At 48.2% G+C, this 17,223-nt stretch overlaps 1 protein-coding gene across 1 annotated transcript in view; it reads right to left on the reverse strand.

Moving 5' to 3' along the window:
• Window positions 1–1,034: 1,034 nt before the first annotated feature.
• SLC6A11 (solute carrier family 6 member 11) overlaps window positions 1,035–17,223 on the reverse strand; it is a 151,247-nt gene continuing 135,058 nt past the window's right edge. Inside the window, exons 9-14 of the mRNA XM_019651107.1 lie at window positions 13,392–13,504; window positions 10,116–10,253; window positions 7,218–7,320; window positions 6,305–6,405; window positions 5,361–5,531; window positions 1,035–1,271 (exon numbers count right to left, since the gene is read on the reverse strand). Coding sequence (XP_019506652.1) covers window positions 1,119–1,271; window positions 5,361–5,531; window positions 6,305–6,405; window positions 7,218–7,320; window positions 10,116–10,253; window positions 13,392–13,504 — 779 coding nt within the window. The 3' untranslated portion in view covers window positions 1,035–1,118. The remainder of the gene's footprint in view (window positions 1,272–5,360; window positions 5,532–6,304; window positions 6,406–7,217; window positions 7,321–10,115; window positions 10,254–13,391; window positions 13,505–17,223) is intronic.

Below are 17,223 nucleotides of genomic sequence, written 5' to 3' on the forward strand. Positions count from 1 at the left end.
AACCAGGCTCCGGCCGCCTGCAGCTCCTCCCCTGGGAGGCTGGTGGAAGGTCCTGCAATGTGGATCCCAGCTGGAGCAGTGGCAGGATAAATAACCACCAGCAGGATAAAGGCTGTTTCCTGAACCTGAAAACCAGAGCCCAGGCAACCCCAGCCAGCCCCCAGGACGGAGAGGCAGAGTTGAGGGTGAGAGCAGACGGAGCAGGAGCGGCCTGTCATGGGGTCCAGGACCTGGCTGGTCTCCAGGGAATGGACTGCTCATGAAAGAAACCAAACTAGAGTTTTGGGGAAAACGCACATCGCCATCACATCATTTCCATGATAAACGTGATTTAAAATAAGCAGGTAGAGGCTGGGTGCAGGCATGACTGCCTGTGAGTCTTCAGAAGGATCCCAGATGAACGGCAGGTCTGCGAGTCAGTGAGGCGTGAATGAGCATCCCCAAGAGATGTGGGAAGGACCCTGAAGACGCCTGATCCAGCCCTTCCCATTTGAGAGATGGGGAAACTGAGGCCCAGGGAGCGGCAGGGAGTACCCAAGGTCAGTTAGTGGGATCAGGGCAGATGGGCCCTTGTGACCCGAGAGTCCTGTGTCTGGTGGGACTTTTTCTTCTCTGGTAGCCTTGCTGTCTGCAAACCCACGGCTAAGAGGTTGGGGATGGGAAAGGGAGAGTTTGCAGGAAAAGCCCCCCTGCCTCCTCCAGGGTGGTGTGGGGGAGGGGTGGATGCAGTGATCAGGGACAAACATGGGACATGGATTAAAAGATTCACAGGGGAGGACAGGCACTGCTCCCACCCCACCTGCCCACAGCCCGAGTAGAAAAGTTTGACCATAGGATACACTTCACCCTAACCCCTAGAAAATGTTGGTTAAAACTGTCCTAGCACAAGATTCTGATAGCTCCTGCACAGTGGTATCTCTTTATAATGTTACTTACATGATCATTGGGGAATGGTACTTTAAACCAGAGTGTACACGGCCACCTTAAAATTAACTTGTTAATAAGTCCTGTGCAAAATGAGCAAGACTCTAGCATTAGGTGAAGTACGTTGTTTCAGATATTCGTTTATACACACGGGGGAGAAGGAAGCAGAGGCATCCGAGGTGGCAGGTGGACGCTCAGAAGTGTGTCTCCTTCTCTGTGATGGCTGCTATGGTCCCATCGCCCTTGAGTTTGGCATCACAGTCATTAACCATCACCGTCCGTGGGCCTGCCCCAAGCTTGCCCCGCATTTTCAGATCAGCACTGGGGGTCGTCAACTTCCGGAGTTTCTAGGTGGTTGGAGAGGAGGAGAAGGGCTGTCTGAGAGTGGCTGTCAGGGTCCTGGGGCCTGCCTGGGCCTCTCCCAGCCTCACCGTGGACATAGTGGGACTATGGAGTCATCAGACCAAGGTCTAGGCCCCAGCTCTGCCACTTAGAGCTCTGTCCTAGACGATGAATTGAGCTCTGGGTCTCAGCTTCTGCCTATGACCCGGAAAATACTATAAAACGGGGACAACGGAAATACCCACTCCCAGCATTTGGTAAGGAGTCAGGAGATGTGGGAATGCCCGCCTATTCCTGGTCTCCTGCAGGTGACCAGGATGAGAGAGCTGTAATCAGGGCCTGCTGCCCTATCCCTTCCCTCTGGTAGAGAGCGCAGCTGGGGTCTGAATCACTGCGTGGCCACTCACTAGCTGTGTTAGGTAAGTCTCCTAAACTCTGTGAGCTGTATTCTCCTCATCTGGGAAATGGGATAACAGTGCCTGCCAGAAGGGCTGTAGTGAGGGTGAGCTAAGGCGCCTGTAGGGCTGTTTATATAATGATTGCTGGATACATTGAAAGATTTCCCACAAAAGAGATGTCAGCATGCTGCCACTACCCAGGGGAACATGTGGTGTGTGCCATGTGCTCCTCTGGCCACAACTCAAAGATGCAAACACTGTCACTAATGCCAACACTCACAGCCACAGCTTCACACCATCTTGCAAAGTGGCTGGCACTGGGACGGGCATGAATGGAATGGCTATCACCACACTGTACTGATAAGGAAGCGTAGGCCACAGGCAGTCTTCTGACACTCACTCCTGCAGCACAGCCCTGCCTTGGGGTCCCACACCTCAGCTTCCTGTGTACCCCCCAGGTTCCCTGGGGAGAAGACACCAACCAGGTCAGGATTTGGGAGGTCCATTCTAGGCATAAACCCTCTCCCCAGGAAGGCTGGGGAGACTTTTGGGAGGCTGATTTTTCATGCTCAGGGTTCTGTCTTCTTTTTCAGATCCTGCGATGCCTAAGAGGCTGAACCTGCTTTGCTCAGATGAGATTAGCAGGCAGACTCGCCTGTGCTGAACACCTCCTGTGTGCCAGGCATGGCACTGGGCTCTTGACACGGTACAGGGGTTAAGAGCATGGGCTGAGCAGCCAGGTGCCTGGGTTTAAACCCAGACCGACCACTTAACTGGGGCAAGAAAACGTAATCTCTGTGCCTCAGTTTCCACACATGCCAAAGGGGCATAACAATGGTACCTGCCTTCTAGGATTATCATGAGGCTCAGGTTAATTTACCTAGCTACAGATCAGGGCAGAATATCTACCCTCACAGCAATTCTCTGAGGCAAGTACCATTAACCCCATTTTCCCTTCCAGATCCTTCCTGTCCGTTGGTAGAACCTTCTGGAAATGGAAGGTGGGCTAGGAAGTTCTCCCAGTAAGGAAGGCCTGGAAACCAGGTCTGACTACCTCCAAAGAGTTCACTGTCTTTAATAAGCTTTGCTCGCTCTATGCAGGCGGGTGTGTGAGCTTAGGGAGATGGAGGGAGCTCAGCGAAGTAGCCTCTCATTCCTCCTTCTCTCCCTCCCTCCCCTCCATGCCAGGCCTGTGAGAATCTCTGGAGCACTTGTCAGGAGACAACGGGCACTTCTGAACACCAAAAGGCCACTGGAAATTTGGGCAGGGACCTGCAGTGGCCATGGGGTTAGGGTTGCAGCACCACTCTCCTCTGGGTATGTTTAGTTCCAAATTAGAATCAACCAACTGCCTTTGACCTACATTCTCTGCAGGAGCCAAAGGAGCCTGACTTGCTCTGGGGGCACAAGCAGGCTTACTCCTTCTGGCTGGATGCATGGCTTTTTTTGGAGCCCAGCCACTCGGTGGGCAGGCAGGCTAAGTGAAACCGCTCTGAGCGGACAATTGCATTCGGGTGTCTGCGCACCCTCCCCCCCACTCCCATCTCCCTCTGACCTTGTCCTGGGAGACCAAGGTCAACCCCTGAGATCCCTGGGGTGTGGCGCTGGGGCAGAGAGAGGGCCCTGCAATGTTGTGCGGCCAGTCCAGCAGAGGAATGAGGCTGTGAAGCTCAGGGGATGAGAGCACAGGCCCCACGGTCTCCGCCCCACCACTCAGAGGCTGTGCGCCCTTGGGCAAGTTGCTTCACTTCTCTGTGCTTCAGCTTCCTCATCTGTGAAATGGGGACAATAAGAGCCTCCATCTCTCAGGACTGCTATGAGGATTAAACGGCTCAGTGTTTGTAAACGGCTTAGGATAATGTCTGGCACACTGCAAACAGTTTGCTAAATGAGCGAGAAACTGACTCAGACCATCTGATCTGCCAGCAGGTGGGAAAGGAGAGTAAATAGAGAGTGAGTGTGCTCTGAACTAAGACAGCTTGGGTTATAAGTCAGTCTGCCATCAAGAAACCACATACTGTATCATTCTACCGAGAGGAATTGTCCAGAACAGGCAAATCCACGGAGACAGAAAGGAGATTCATGGTTATCTGGGGGCGGGAACAGGGTTAACTGTGGATGGGTACGAGGGATCTTATTAGGGTGATGAAAATGTTCTACAACTGATTTATGGTGATAATTGCACTATGCTGAAAGTTACTAAAAAAATCATTGAACTGTATACCTCAAATGGGTGAATTTTATCATGTATAAAACATACTTCAATAAAACCGTTTTTAAAAATTTGATTGCTACTATGGAAAATAGTATGGAATTTCCTAAAAAATAATTTAAAACTAGAACTACCCTATGATCGAGCAATTCCACTTCTGGGTATTTATCTGAATAAAAGAAAAACACTAAGTTGAAAAGATATCTGCGCCCCCATGTTCACCATAGCATTATTTACAACACCAAAGATATGGAAGTAACCTAAGTAATGGGACGTGTCCATAAGTGGATGAATGGATAAAAAAAAAATGTGATACACACACACGAATATTATACAGCCATAAAACAGGAAATCTTGCCATTTGTGACACGGATGGACCTTGAGGGCATTACGCTAAGTGAGATAAGTCAGACAGAGGAAGACAAATACCGTAGGATTTCACTTATATGTGGACTCTAAAAAAAACAAAACAACTGAGCTTATAGATGTAGAAGATAGATTGGGGGGGTGGGCAAAATGGGTGAAGGGAATCAAAAGATACAGACTTTCAGTTATAAAATAAGTCATGGGGATGTAATGTACATCATGGTGACTATAGTTAAAAAATACTGTATTGCACATTTGAAAGTTGATAAGACAGATCTTAAAAGTTCTTATCACAAGAAAAAAATTCTGTAACTATGTGTGATGACAGATGTTAACTTATTACAGGGATCATTTCACAAAATATACAAATATCAAACCATTATGTTGTCCACCTAAAACTAATATAATGTATGCCAATTACATCTCAATAAAAATATTTGGTTTGCTAATTTTGGGCTGTGTGATGCTCACTTTTGGTTGAGTGACAATTTCTCTGAGCTTCAGTTTCTCTACCTATTAAATGCAGAAAATGATGCCAGCATCCTGGTTTGTTCTGAGGACTAAAGGAAATAACAGCATATAGAGAGCCTAGCAGGGTAATGATGACATGGGATAGGGGTCAGTCCCCAAATGTCAGATCCCTCTCCCTTTGCCCTGGGAATGGGGTCCTCAATGCATTAACAGAACAGTAAGAGCTAACACTTGGTCACTCTCTGTTCCAGGTCCTGGTCTAAGTGCTGTCTCAATATGAACTCACTGAGTGCGTCCTCACAAAAAACCTCTGTAAAGTTAGGGGCTGCTGTTGCCCCCATTTTACAGATGAGGAAACTGAGGCTGAGCTCAGAAAAACAGGCTCAACCCTGGGGCATCATAGAGACGCCTCCACATAGTGGTCACGATAAACACCTGCCAGGGAAGAGCTGGCCACAGCTTCCCTGAGAGACACGTGGGGGTCTGTTCCCATCACACCCACTGCCCAGATGAAGAGGCTGAGACCCAGAGAGGTACCCATGGACTCAACCCTGATCATGAGCCTACCTGAACGACAGCCACGCCCTGCCCTGCACCTCAGGCCCTTTGGGGCCACCCTTGCCGACCTTTCCTTCCTGCCGTCTCACCTCAGGCAGCGTCCCCTCTGTCTTCCACATCTTGATGGAGATCCAGAGCGGGATGCAGAGCATGGAGGACAGGGCCATGAGCCAGCCGATGCCGTAGCCCCAGGTGGGGTAAGTGTAGATGTTGTTGTACTTGAGAGGCTTGTACTTAACCAGGAAGAAAATGAAGATGCCCTGCCGAGAGACAGGAGAGGTCTCTGGGGCTTGTGTGCAGGAGGCCAGCGGGGAGGGTCCACCCCATGCCACAGCCTCAGGAAAGGCTCGGCCCCGGCCCACAGTGAGTTTGCGGCGCATCCCACTGGCATCAGACACACAGGGAATGGACCATCACAGATCCCGGGACCTCCCCACCCCTCAGGAGCCTTGTTCCCAGCCTCTGCCCAGTCAGGAATTTTTATTTTTCCCTAGTTACTTCTCAGGGCCAGTTTCAAAGCTGCCTTTCAGAGCTATGGTGGTTTGTGAAGATGCTTTGAGATACTTCCCCTGCCAAGAATTGGTTGAAGAGTGGTGGGTTGTTGTTTTTTTATTAAACATCCACTCACAAAGGCCTCTCTCTCTGTGGTCTGGTCTGAGGGCAGAGTGTGAGCCCCAACGTTACCCTTAGTTCTACTACTCTCGCAGTTAACAACAAAGCCAAACGTTGTCTCTCATGTGATCCTTGGCCCCCACAGAGGCGGGTCCCTGTCCCCCAGTTAGCAGGTATAGAATTAGAGGCTCCGAGAAGGGAGGTGACTTATTTATGGTCACATGGCAAGCTGGTGGCAGAGCTGAAATCCCAGGGGGCCCCTCCCTCGCCAAGCCCAGAGAATGTCCTTATAACTCCAACTCGGGAAGGTGTTGGGTGCCTCGGCCTTTCTGAGAGCACAGAGGATGTTACCTCCTCAGTTCCAGCTCAGCCAGGCCTGGGGCTCGGAAGTAGAAAAGTGGGAAGATGGGTGGGCTCTTACCGCACAGATCCCGGGGGTCACAACCTTCCAGCACCATTTAATGAGTGACAATGGCCGGTAGCCAATCATGTCTTCGATGTTATCATAAAAGCGGTTACTTCCTGTCCAGAATAAAACAGACAGGCACACACAACCCAGAGAATTTGTACAAGACTTAGAGGGAAGGCGAGGAGCGTTTGCTTTCCCCAGCCAGACACAGGCAAATTGTGGCAGGGACCTTATTCACTACCGCTTAAAACTACCAAGATGTTAGACCTATGTGAGGTGTTGGGATAAATGCAAGAGGAGGGATTCTGGTGTGACCTTAGGCAGTGAGGCCCAGGAAACGGTGAGGAATTTGTGAGAGGGAGGTACAAGGTGGTCCCTTCAGATGCAGGGCAAGGGGCTGGCTGACTTGCATGGGGGTAGGGGTCAGGGCTCTGAAGGCCAGAGCCTGGCTGGGCCGCTAATGAGCAGAGTGGTCTGCAGGGGCGTCTATTTCTGAGCCAAGTTCACAGTGGGGACATACATCATTATTGAACCCAGAAGCCCTCATCCAGCTGGATTCGTTTGGGGAATAGGAGGACCAGAAGGCAGGTGTTGACTGACGGCCAGGCTCTACGCTGGCTGCTTTGCCTACATTATCTCCTACTTGGAGACATGGTGATGACCCCGTTTTGCAGGTGGAAAAATTCAGTCTCAGAGGCAGTAAGCCTGGCCCAAGGTCATAGTTCCTAAGCCTGAAACCCCTCCCTGTGCTATGGGGGTGTAAAAGCAGGGAGGTCTCCCAACAAATGGGAAGGGCCAAGGATTCCCTGAGGGGAAGGAGGACGAGGGTGACACAGATGGAAACAGGCCACAGAGAGCCTGGGCACCCGTGTCCTGGGCACCGATGCCGGCCACTGCAGTGTGGGCGGGCTCAGCCTCTACTCACCATACACCCAGCCAATGCAGACGCACTCAAAGATGGCTACAAAGAGAAGGCACATCCCACTGGCAGCGTAGGAGTCAAAGAGCTGGAAGATGTACATGCCACCCTGTGGGGCGGGAGGACAGACACAGGGACAGAGGGATGGACAGACACATGAGGGGGCAGGGTTAGCCAGCTGGCCTCAGAAAGGGCCCTGTGCTCTGCCCTGTGCCTGCCATCAGCCAGGCGTCACATCCACCAAGGTAAACTGCCTCTCCCTAGAACACTGCACCCTCTGCACCTGGGCACCCCTAAGACGCCATCCTCTGGAGATTGCTGGGATTGGGATGGTCTACTTGTCTTTATTCCCCAATGCCAGAAATAATATAGAAAACCAGAGACTGGTGGTGTGGGCAGCTGGCCTCAGCACTGATCCCTGATGGCTCTACCTGCCTCTAGCCTTGCCCTGTCTAATCCTTCTGCACATCAGCTTCTAAAGGGGCCTTTCTAATGTGCAAATCCAACCACGTGACTGCAGTTTAAAATTATCCGCTGGCTTCCTTCAGCCTGCCAGTTAGGGCCGCCCTCCTCACTTTGCCACATCTCCCCTTCTCACATGCTGTTCCCTTTTCACTTGTAAGTTCCTTCAAGGCTCAGCTCAAATGCCACCTCCTCCAAGAAGCCTTCCCTGAGAGCCTCATTCTTTCTTTGGGCCTCCACAGCATGTTTTATAAACTCACCATTTAAGAAAAGTATTCCCCTCTCAGTTGGTCAGTTAGTGCTGAGTTCCTACTGGGAAGGCCCACACACCGGTTCTGTTTATGTCTCTGGCCTTCATTGCAGGGACTGGCTTGGCAGTAGGTCCCTGATAAGTGCAAATTGAATCGTATGGAGAGACCATGGGGGAGGGCGGGGCAAGGGGAAGGGACTCTGAGTGGCTTGTCCACAGCTGTGTCCCTGTTTTGGCCCAGGGCTTGGCACACAGTAGGTGCGCAGGGATGTAGTGGGTTAGCTCTGTAATATGCAAATCTGTGATGATTAAATTCAGTGGAAGACCTAGAAGGTGTGCACTCATCTGTCCAATTACAGGGCAGGGACTATTGTTATTCCCAATGTTATGTCCATATGGGGAAACTGAGGCACGGAACAGTGAGAACATTTGCTGAAAGTCGTCTAGCTAGCTGGTGACAGGGCTGAGGCTTGAACCCAGGTGGCCTTGGCTGCAAAGCCTGTGCTCTTAACCACCCACAACACTGCCCTGGTGGATTATAAGACATTTGTGGCCTATTTTTTCCCTAGAGCTGAACTTTAAATGTCTATAAATGATGGAGAAGATCCTGCCAGCAATTACTATGAAAGCCGAGGCCGACATGGCCCATTTGGCAATTTGAACTTCCCCTGTGTGATCACTCACAGATATTCCTCTGTGGAGGCAGAAGGTTGGCATGTGAAGCCCAAGCGTCTGATGGTTCACAGTCTCAGGCAGTGAAGTGTTGGCTCCCTGCTGGGCCCTGGGGGCTGAGAGGCACCCTTGGGAAGGCCTGAGACCTCAGGTAGAGGGTGGGCACAAAGCTACTTTGAGCTGGTGGTACCGAGAGCAGGGCCTTCCCTCTGCCTGCTCCGAGCACTGCTGCCCATGCCAACGGCTGCTCTTGTAGCCCTGTCCCTGTCAGCCTCTTTAACACAACAGGTTAACCCCCCAATTTGTGTGTGACAAAAGACTCTACTTTGCATAATTAACCAGCACTTAATGAGGCCCTGCTCACTGCAGCCCTGGTTTTCCCGCCTGGGGTGAGGCAAGGTAGAAACTGCAAGTGCCACACCATTCATTTGCTCAGACACTGATGAACACTCCCATCAATGTGACAATAACTAGGAACAGTAATAACACCAGCCACCATGTACCAAGTGGCCACCCCATGCCAGGGCTCAAGGGTACAGCACCAAGCAAGGCCTCTCTGTGGACCTCAGGGTCTGGTGAAGCAGATAGGTCATTGTAATGGTGGGAGGGAGGCTGGGCTGAGCTTGGCACAAAGTGCTGTGGGGAAGGAAAGCAGAGGGGGCTTCCTGGAGGCAGCGGCATTTGGCTGAGAAGTAGACAATGTGACCTCAGTGTCACAGCAGCTGCTTTGACTGGTTCTGAGTTCCCTAATTTCTTTCCATGTTTCTTATAAACCTCTTCTTGTCTTTGGGCAACAGTTGGGGTTTTTTTTGTTGTTGTTGCTTTTCAAATTAATGTTTTGAGTATAGGAAGAAAGATATCTAATGTTGCCTCCCCAAGGTACTTTAAAAAGTACTTATTAGACAGGATGGCTGCAAGAAGAGGGAGAGAAACATGATTTTATGAAGCAGTCTGAGTTTGTGTTTATGCTGAACCCCTCCTCACCCACAGGTCCTGCAGGGACAAGAAGATGGGTACACAGGAGGGCTGAAGCCAGAACACAGGGCCTGAAGGTGCCAGATAGCATCACGTGTGTCTATTCTCAGTGATGCTCCGGAAAGCCCACTCTAAACCTTAGGCCAATGAAAGTAACTAGGAGGTGCCAGTAGCGGACACTGTTCCCTCCACCCTGAAGTGAGTGTTAGGGGTGGCCCGGGCACCCAGAATACCACATAAACCCAGCATTTCCCTCCGTGAGCTTTATTCCTCTCTGGTAACGACAGCAGCAACCTCTAGCTGAGCACTTACGCATGCAAGACACTGTGCTAAGGGCTTAATGAGAACTTGCACGTGATTCTCACAACACCCCATTAGGAAGATGAAAGAGCTGAGTCACAGAGAAGGTGCCAGGTGTGGCCAAGGTCACACAGCGAGTCCATTTCAGAGCTGGGATATGACATCGGCCCTGCCTAGCCCAATGCCCAGGCGCTTCACGCTCGTGCTGTGCTGTTCACACCGCTCACTCGGTGCACGTCACTCACCTCGGTTAACATCACAAGGCCCAGAAAATAGGAGATGATGGACAGGGCCAGGATGAGCAGCTCCCGCCGATAGCCCCTCCGGAAGACCTTGGGGTACATGTCCACCACGGCGGTCACGAGGCTTTCCACACACACAAACTGCACAGGGGAGATATGATGGTGTGAAGCCCAAGAAAAGGCCATCTTAGTGGTCCCGGCTCCGGCGAGCACAGCAGGCCTACACCCTGGGCTTCCTTCTCACTGGGCTTCCCTTCATTCACTCACTCACTCACTCATTCTGATGGAGGGCCCAGGTGTAACAGCAATGATACCAGCCCTTACAAAGCTCCAGCATGCCCATTCAACAGATGAGAAGACTGAGGCTCAGAGAGGGGAAGCAAACTGCCCGCGGTCACTCAGCAAAGAAGTGGCTGAGTCAGGATCTGAACGGGGGTCTCTTGACTCTAAAGCTCGTACTCCTTCTCCCCCATGCTGCCAGTCACAAGCCTATGTGCTGGGCCCTGTTCTGGGGTCAACGACTTAAATGAGATGTAGCCCCTGCCTGGGAGGCCAGACAGGAGTCCTGAGTGCTGAGCACTCTGTGGGCGGCAGGCTCTGGTCAATCCCATGGCCAAAACTTGACTTGCTCCTTTTCCAGGACTGTGGCAGACCCCCACCCTTTGCTTCTGGTGCCCTTTGCTCTGCTGGGTGGAGGCAAGCAGAGGTGAGCCAGCACCTAGTTCCTGTGTTTCCACTGCATGAGTCTCTGGGCCCAGGCAGCCTGTGCAGGCTCAGATGGCAGAGCTGAAGGTACTAAGCATGTGGACCCCGCCGTGCTTGAGACAGGGCCAGGCACGCAGTATCCATCCATTCTATTTGCACCCGCCCAGCCCAAATATCCCAGCACACTACTCATCCTTCCCCGGGCTCCTCCTGTATTCACCTTTTCTTGACCCTCCTCTCTGCCCCCACTCGGGCAGAGCAGGCCTTCCCTCTCCTCAGACCAGGCCACATCTCTCACCCCGCGGGGCTCCTGCGGGCTTGTATCTATCTCCTTACACTCATTTCCAGTGGCACAGAGGAGACCCTCAAAAAATGTTTGATTAGTAATGATAATAATAATGGCAAACATACAGGCTGTTTGAAGCAGTTAATAGATATCAATTTACTTAATCCCTATGTGATAAGTACTACTATTATCCCTGCTTTGTAATTGAAGACACGGAAGCATAGGGGTACAAGCAACTTGCCAAGGCCACAGAGGCATTGAGAGAGAGAGCCCGGACTTGAACCGGGCGAGCTTGTTCTAGGGGCTGGGCTTTAACCACCTTGCTGCATTGCTGAGAGGGAAGAGTAAAGGAATCTTTAGCTGGTCACCATGTGGGGCACTTCCTGTCCCTGGGGCCATTTATTGGCCCCGAATCCTTTCTGACTTATTCTACTTCCTCAGGAAAGGTATTTCCCTCCTCATTGTGCAATGGGACTATAGCACAGAGAGGGGAAGTGACCAGCCCAGAGTCACACAGCTGGCCAAAGTCATGGGGCTGGGTCTACCTGACTCCAAAGCCAGGCTCCTGGACGCCAGGCTGCCCTGCCCCTTCGGCAAGGCTGGCTGTGCTCATCAAGGATAGACCCTAAAGAGACATCAGAGCATGTGGAGTTAGAGGCACACAGACCTGAGTGGAGGTCCCTGCCAGTTACTCAGCATCTCTGAGCCTCAGTTTCTTCATCTGCAAAATGAGGGTAACAAAAAGGGCCCCCAGCCTGTGTGGTTATTGTGACAAAGAGCTGGGGATGTAGTCCAGGCACAAAGCAAGCATGGGGGTAAGCAGAGCAGCCGTTACCCTCCATGCCAAACCCCCTGACCTCCCCTTGCAAACAGAGTATCTCAGCCCAAATGCTGGCCCGGTTCAGCCCAGAGACTTGCAGAGCTGAGGCCCCATTTCCCACCTCCCTCTGCCCAGGCCAGACTGTCACTGTCACACACAAGTGGAGACACCTCCTGAGGCCTCCATCACAACAAAGGAAAGGAAGATTATCAGCCACAATGGAAAGGAAGATTATGCGTGACAATGGAGGGGAAGATTATCAGCAGAAACACCCGGTGCTCCAGCAGCTCTGCTTAGCAGTTTCTGAGGAACCATTCAGGGGAAGAAATTGGACTTGGCTGGATTGACAGGCACATTGGCTGTGGGGCTTGGTGCTAAGTGACCCATACAAGGTCACGGGTGTGGGGCAGCACCTTGCCAATAGACCCCAGTCTGAGAGCAGAGTCACGGGCTTTGGCTGGGGGACATTCTCTGGGGCTCTTAGGGGAACCAGCTGCGACGGAGCAGCAGGGCACAGGGCGCGTTTCTGGGAGTGAAGAGTGACTGGAGGCCATGAGATTCTGGCTGAAAAACCAGGGAGAGGATTGAGAGGGCAGGTTGGGGTGAGTTTTACAGTGTGAAAGGATGTAAGTGCATGCATTCATGTAGATAAAGGGTAAATGCTACTTCTAACTATACATCCTTCACTGAGGAAGGCAGGCTGCCAAGTGGAGGGTGGGTCTGAGAGGGCCCTACAGGCCACTGAGAACAGGAGCAGGTGGGCGGCGGGATACAGCGGGAGCAGGAGGTGGTGCTGGTACTGAGAACCCCTGTGGTCGCCTGGGGCATGTCAGGGTGGCCCCAACACAGAGATGGAGGAAGAAAGAAAAAGGTGCTTTTCAGGCCGGCCAAGTGGCTCAGTTGGTTAAGAGCTCGCTCAAGAGCTTGAGCTCTGAGCAACAGCAGTTCGAGTCCAGCCTGAGCTGAGCAGCCGCTGAGCTGCCAACAGGTAGCAGGATGGCTCAGCTAAAAAAAAACAAACAAAGAAAACAAAACGAAAAAGGTGCTTTTCTATGTCTGTGTGTCTTTCAGGGTTTGGTTGAGACAGGGACACAGGCTGGTGGGGTCCTCAGATACCACTAACCGTAGCCCACTCTCTGCCAGGGGGTGCTGCTGGGCAGCAATAATTTACCAGAATGAAAGGATGTAGCAGTGTTTTAAAAACTTGAAAACTTGAATTGGGAGTTCCAGGTAAAGAAAACTGTGTTTGGGAAGGCCTGGAGGGACCAGGGCAGCGTTTGGGAGTGATTGTGGAGACCACCTGGGGAGGGGAGGGTGTGCCTGGCAGGAAAGCAGGGTGGGGACAGTGGACAGGGTGTTGATGACTGGGGACAGGAGGTGGCAGCTAGACCGCAGAGCCACTCTGAAGAGCAGCATCTGGCCTCCCTGCCCTCCAGCCTGGGCTCCCCCACTTCCTCCAGTCTCTTACCTGGCTGTCCAGGCCCAGGAAGATGAGCATCATGAAGAACAAGGTGGCCCACAGCGGGGAGAGAGGCATCATGGTGACAGCCTTCGGGTAGGCGATGAAGGCCAGGCCAGGGCCTGGAGGGGAAGGAGAGAGAGAAAGCTGGGTGGAGTTCACCCCTCATTCAACTGTACAGTACACTTATTTTTGTTTTTAGCCTTATAATATCCAGCCAAAATACTGTTTCCCTGAAATTTACTTAGGTTCTTTTCTTCCCCATTCCCTGAGGTGTGATTACATTATTCATTTGTAATACAGTCAAATTTCTCTGCTACTGTTTGTAGTCCCTATGGTTCCCACCCATAAAGATTAACTTGACTTCTTTTGGGTGGTATTTGAAACATTACCCTGGTTCTAAGCTTCAGAGCTAATAAAAAAAAAAAAGAACTGTTGCTTCCTTCTCATCCTTATACCTCATTCCTAATTCCTCCCTTCTTTCTATCCCTTTTCTACTCCCTGTAACCATTCTCTTTAGTTTCTAGTTTATTCTTTTTATATTTCTTTTGCACAAATGAGTATCCCCTGCTTTCTTAACATGATAGGTAGGATACTTCCTTTTTCAACGTTTATACATATACACAGCTATAATTTAAATAACTATTCGCAATAGTTAGTAAAAATAATTATTCGTAATAGCCAAGACATGAAAACAATGGACGTGTTCATCAACGGATGAATGGATAAAGACAATACATGTATGTGCAACTGAATATTATTCAGCCATGAGAAAGCAGGAAATCCTGCCATTTTCAACAACATGGATGGACTTGAGGGCATTATGCTAAGTGGGATAAGCCAGACAAAGACGTACTGCATAGTACTGTCACTTATATGTGGAATCTAAAGAAAAAAAAAATCAAACTTATAGAAACAGAAAGTAGAAAAATAGTTGCCAGGGGCTAGGGGGTGGAGGAAATAGAGAGAGGGTGGTAAAAGGGTACAAATTGTCATCTGTAAGATGATCAAGGTCTGAGGATCTAATGTATAACATGGTAACTATAATTGATACCACTGTATTGTATAACTGAAATTTGTTAAGAGAGAACTTAAATGTTCACACTATCCCCCAAAAACAAATATGTGAGGTGATGTACACTTTAAATATCTTACAATTTTGTCAATTATACCTTAATAAAGCTGAAAAATAAAATAACACCCCTAAATTTCGACTTTCTTAATTTTTAAAAATCATGAATGGGTGTTAAATTGTATCAACGTCTTTTTCAGCATCTATAGAGACAACCTTCTGATTTTTTTTTGTTATATCTATTAATATGGTATATGACATTAATGGATTTCCTAGCATTAAACCAACACTGCATTATTCCTGGAATAAATTTTACTTGGTCATGGTACACTATTTTCTTAATGTGATTTTGGATTCCTTTTGCTACTATTTTGTTTACTATTTTTATATCAATATGCATGAGTGATATTGGTCTGTAGTTTTCTTTCTTTGTATTGTCTTTATCTGGTTTAGATATCAATAGTATACATGCTTCATGTAAGGAGTCAGGAAGTTTCTCTTCCCCTTCAATACTCTGGAATAGTTTATGGAGCACTGGGACTCTCTGGACCTTGAGAGTTTGGAAGAATTTCTTAGTGAAACCATCTGGGCCTGGTCTTTTTTTGTGGGGTAGTTCCTCAATAAATTTGTCTATTTATTCTATGGAAACTGGCCTATTTAAGCTTTCCAAATCAAATGGGGTCAATTTTGGCAATCTATATTTCCCTAGGAAAATATTCATTTCATTTAGTTTTCAAATTTATATGCAAAGAGAACTGCAAAGTAGTCTCATGACTTGTACAAATTTGTTCTGCTTCAATGACTATTTCCCATGTGTCAGTTCTTATTTTGTTATTTGTGTGTTCTCCCGTTTTTCTTGCTCATCTGGTGATTTGTTCATTTTAATTAAAAAAAACACAAAACCTCAGATTTTATTAATTAGAGATACTGTTTCTACTTCATTAATTTCTGCTTTTATCTTTATTATTTCCTTCCTTGTGCTTTATTTTGGGTCACTCTATTGTTATTCTTGTGTTTTTTTGAACAGTGGATTTAATTTTATCATTCTTTTACTTTTTTACTGATAAATGTGTTCGGTATGGTTTCTCTTACTGTTAGTTTATTTCTATAAGTCTTTGCATCTCTTACAGTTTTCGCTTCATAAAGATTATTGCTGTGTTATTTGGTGCAAATATTTTTACATGTGCTATATCATCATTGTGAATTGTGGCTTTTGACATTAAAAAGTGCCCTTTGTCATGCTTAATGATTTTGGGCTTGAATTCTACTTTGTCTGATATCAGCATTGGTATCATTGTGTATCCCTTGATTTTTAGTCTTTGTGAATCACTGTTTTAGGTATGTCTCTTGCATACAGCACACATATAGGTCTTGTTTAGTGAGCCAAACTGAAAACCTATTACAGTCTATAATATCTTATTTTTCTAAATTATTCATTTTGGCTTTTTTTTTAGATTCAGGTATACAAAACAATATAATAATTAGACATTTACATGCCTCACAAAGTGATAATGCCAACAAATCTACTACCACTCTGACATTGTATATAGCTGTTATAATACCATTGACTATATTCCCTATGCTGTACTTTACATCCCGTGACTATATATATTTTAGTTGACATTTATTATTATTCTACCTCAGCTTCAGGTATGTAGTGCAGGGATCAGGCATCTACACAGTCTATGAAGTGATTCCACCGATAAGTCCAGTATTGTAATCCAGTATTGTAATAACTATGTATAGTGTCAGGTGGGTACTAGACTAATTGGGGGATTACTTCATAAATTATATAAAGTCTAACCACTATGCTGTATGCCTGAAACTATTGGGTTGTCAAAAAGTCATGACGTATTTCGTCTATGTTTTTCAAAGGTCATTTATTTATATAAAGAACGAAGATCAATCAATGATATATTGCCTGTTTTGTTCGATTTTGCCATCTTTCAGTGAGCTTCAAAATTCCTTGTTCATAGAAGGACCTGTCTTTATTTACAAAAAAACTGAACAAGGTGCTGATTTACAGCCTCATCTGAATTGAGCGTTATACCACGCAAGGAGTTTTGAAGACAGCGAAACAAGTGGAAGTCTGACAGCACAAGGTCAGGCGAGTATGGTGGATGTGGCAACATATCCCATCCAAGCTCCAATAATTTCTGACGGGTGATCAAACGTGTGTGGTCTCACGTTGCCACGATGAAACACAACTCCTTTACAATTAACAAGCTCTGACATTTCTGAAGGATGGATTCATTCAAACTGTCCAATTACTGACAGTACACATTTGAATTGATTGTTTGGTTCCTTGGTAGGAGCTCAAAAAACACAACACCTTTAAAATCCCACCACACTGAGAGCATAACCTTCCTCTGATGAATGTCTGCTTTTGATGTTGTTTGAGGTGAATCATCACGTTGGGACCAAGACCGTTTGCGCACCACATTGTTGTAAACAATCCACTTCTCATCACCAGTTATCAGTTGCTTCAAGAAAGGATCATTTTCCTCATGTTTAATGAGCATACTGCAGATGTTTATATACGCTGTCAAATGAACTTCTTTGAGTTCATGCAGAACCCAAATATCGAGCTTGCTTACATATCCCAGCTTCTTCAGGTGGTCATGAATGCTTGAACGATGGATGTTCAATGTTTCTGCAATCTCTCGTGTCGTGTAACATGGATTTGATTCGATTAATGCCTTTATTTTGTCGTCAACAACCTCAGTGGGCCTCCCTGACCGAGGAGCGTTGTTGAGATCAAAATCACCA

The sequence above is a fragment of the Hipposideros armiger genome, unplaced genomic scaffold, assembly GCF_001890085.2.
Source record: "Hipposideros armiger isolate ML-2016 unplaced genomic scaffold, ASM189008v1 scaffold_152, whole genome shotgun sequence".
In the NCBI taxonomy this organism is placed as follows: domain Eukaryota; kingdom Metazoa; phylum Chordata; class Mammalia; order Chiroptera; family Hipposideridae; genus Hipposideros; species Hipposideros armiger.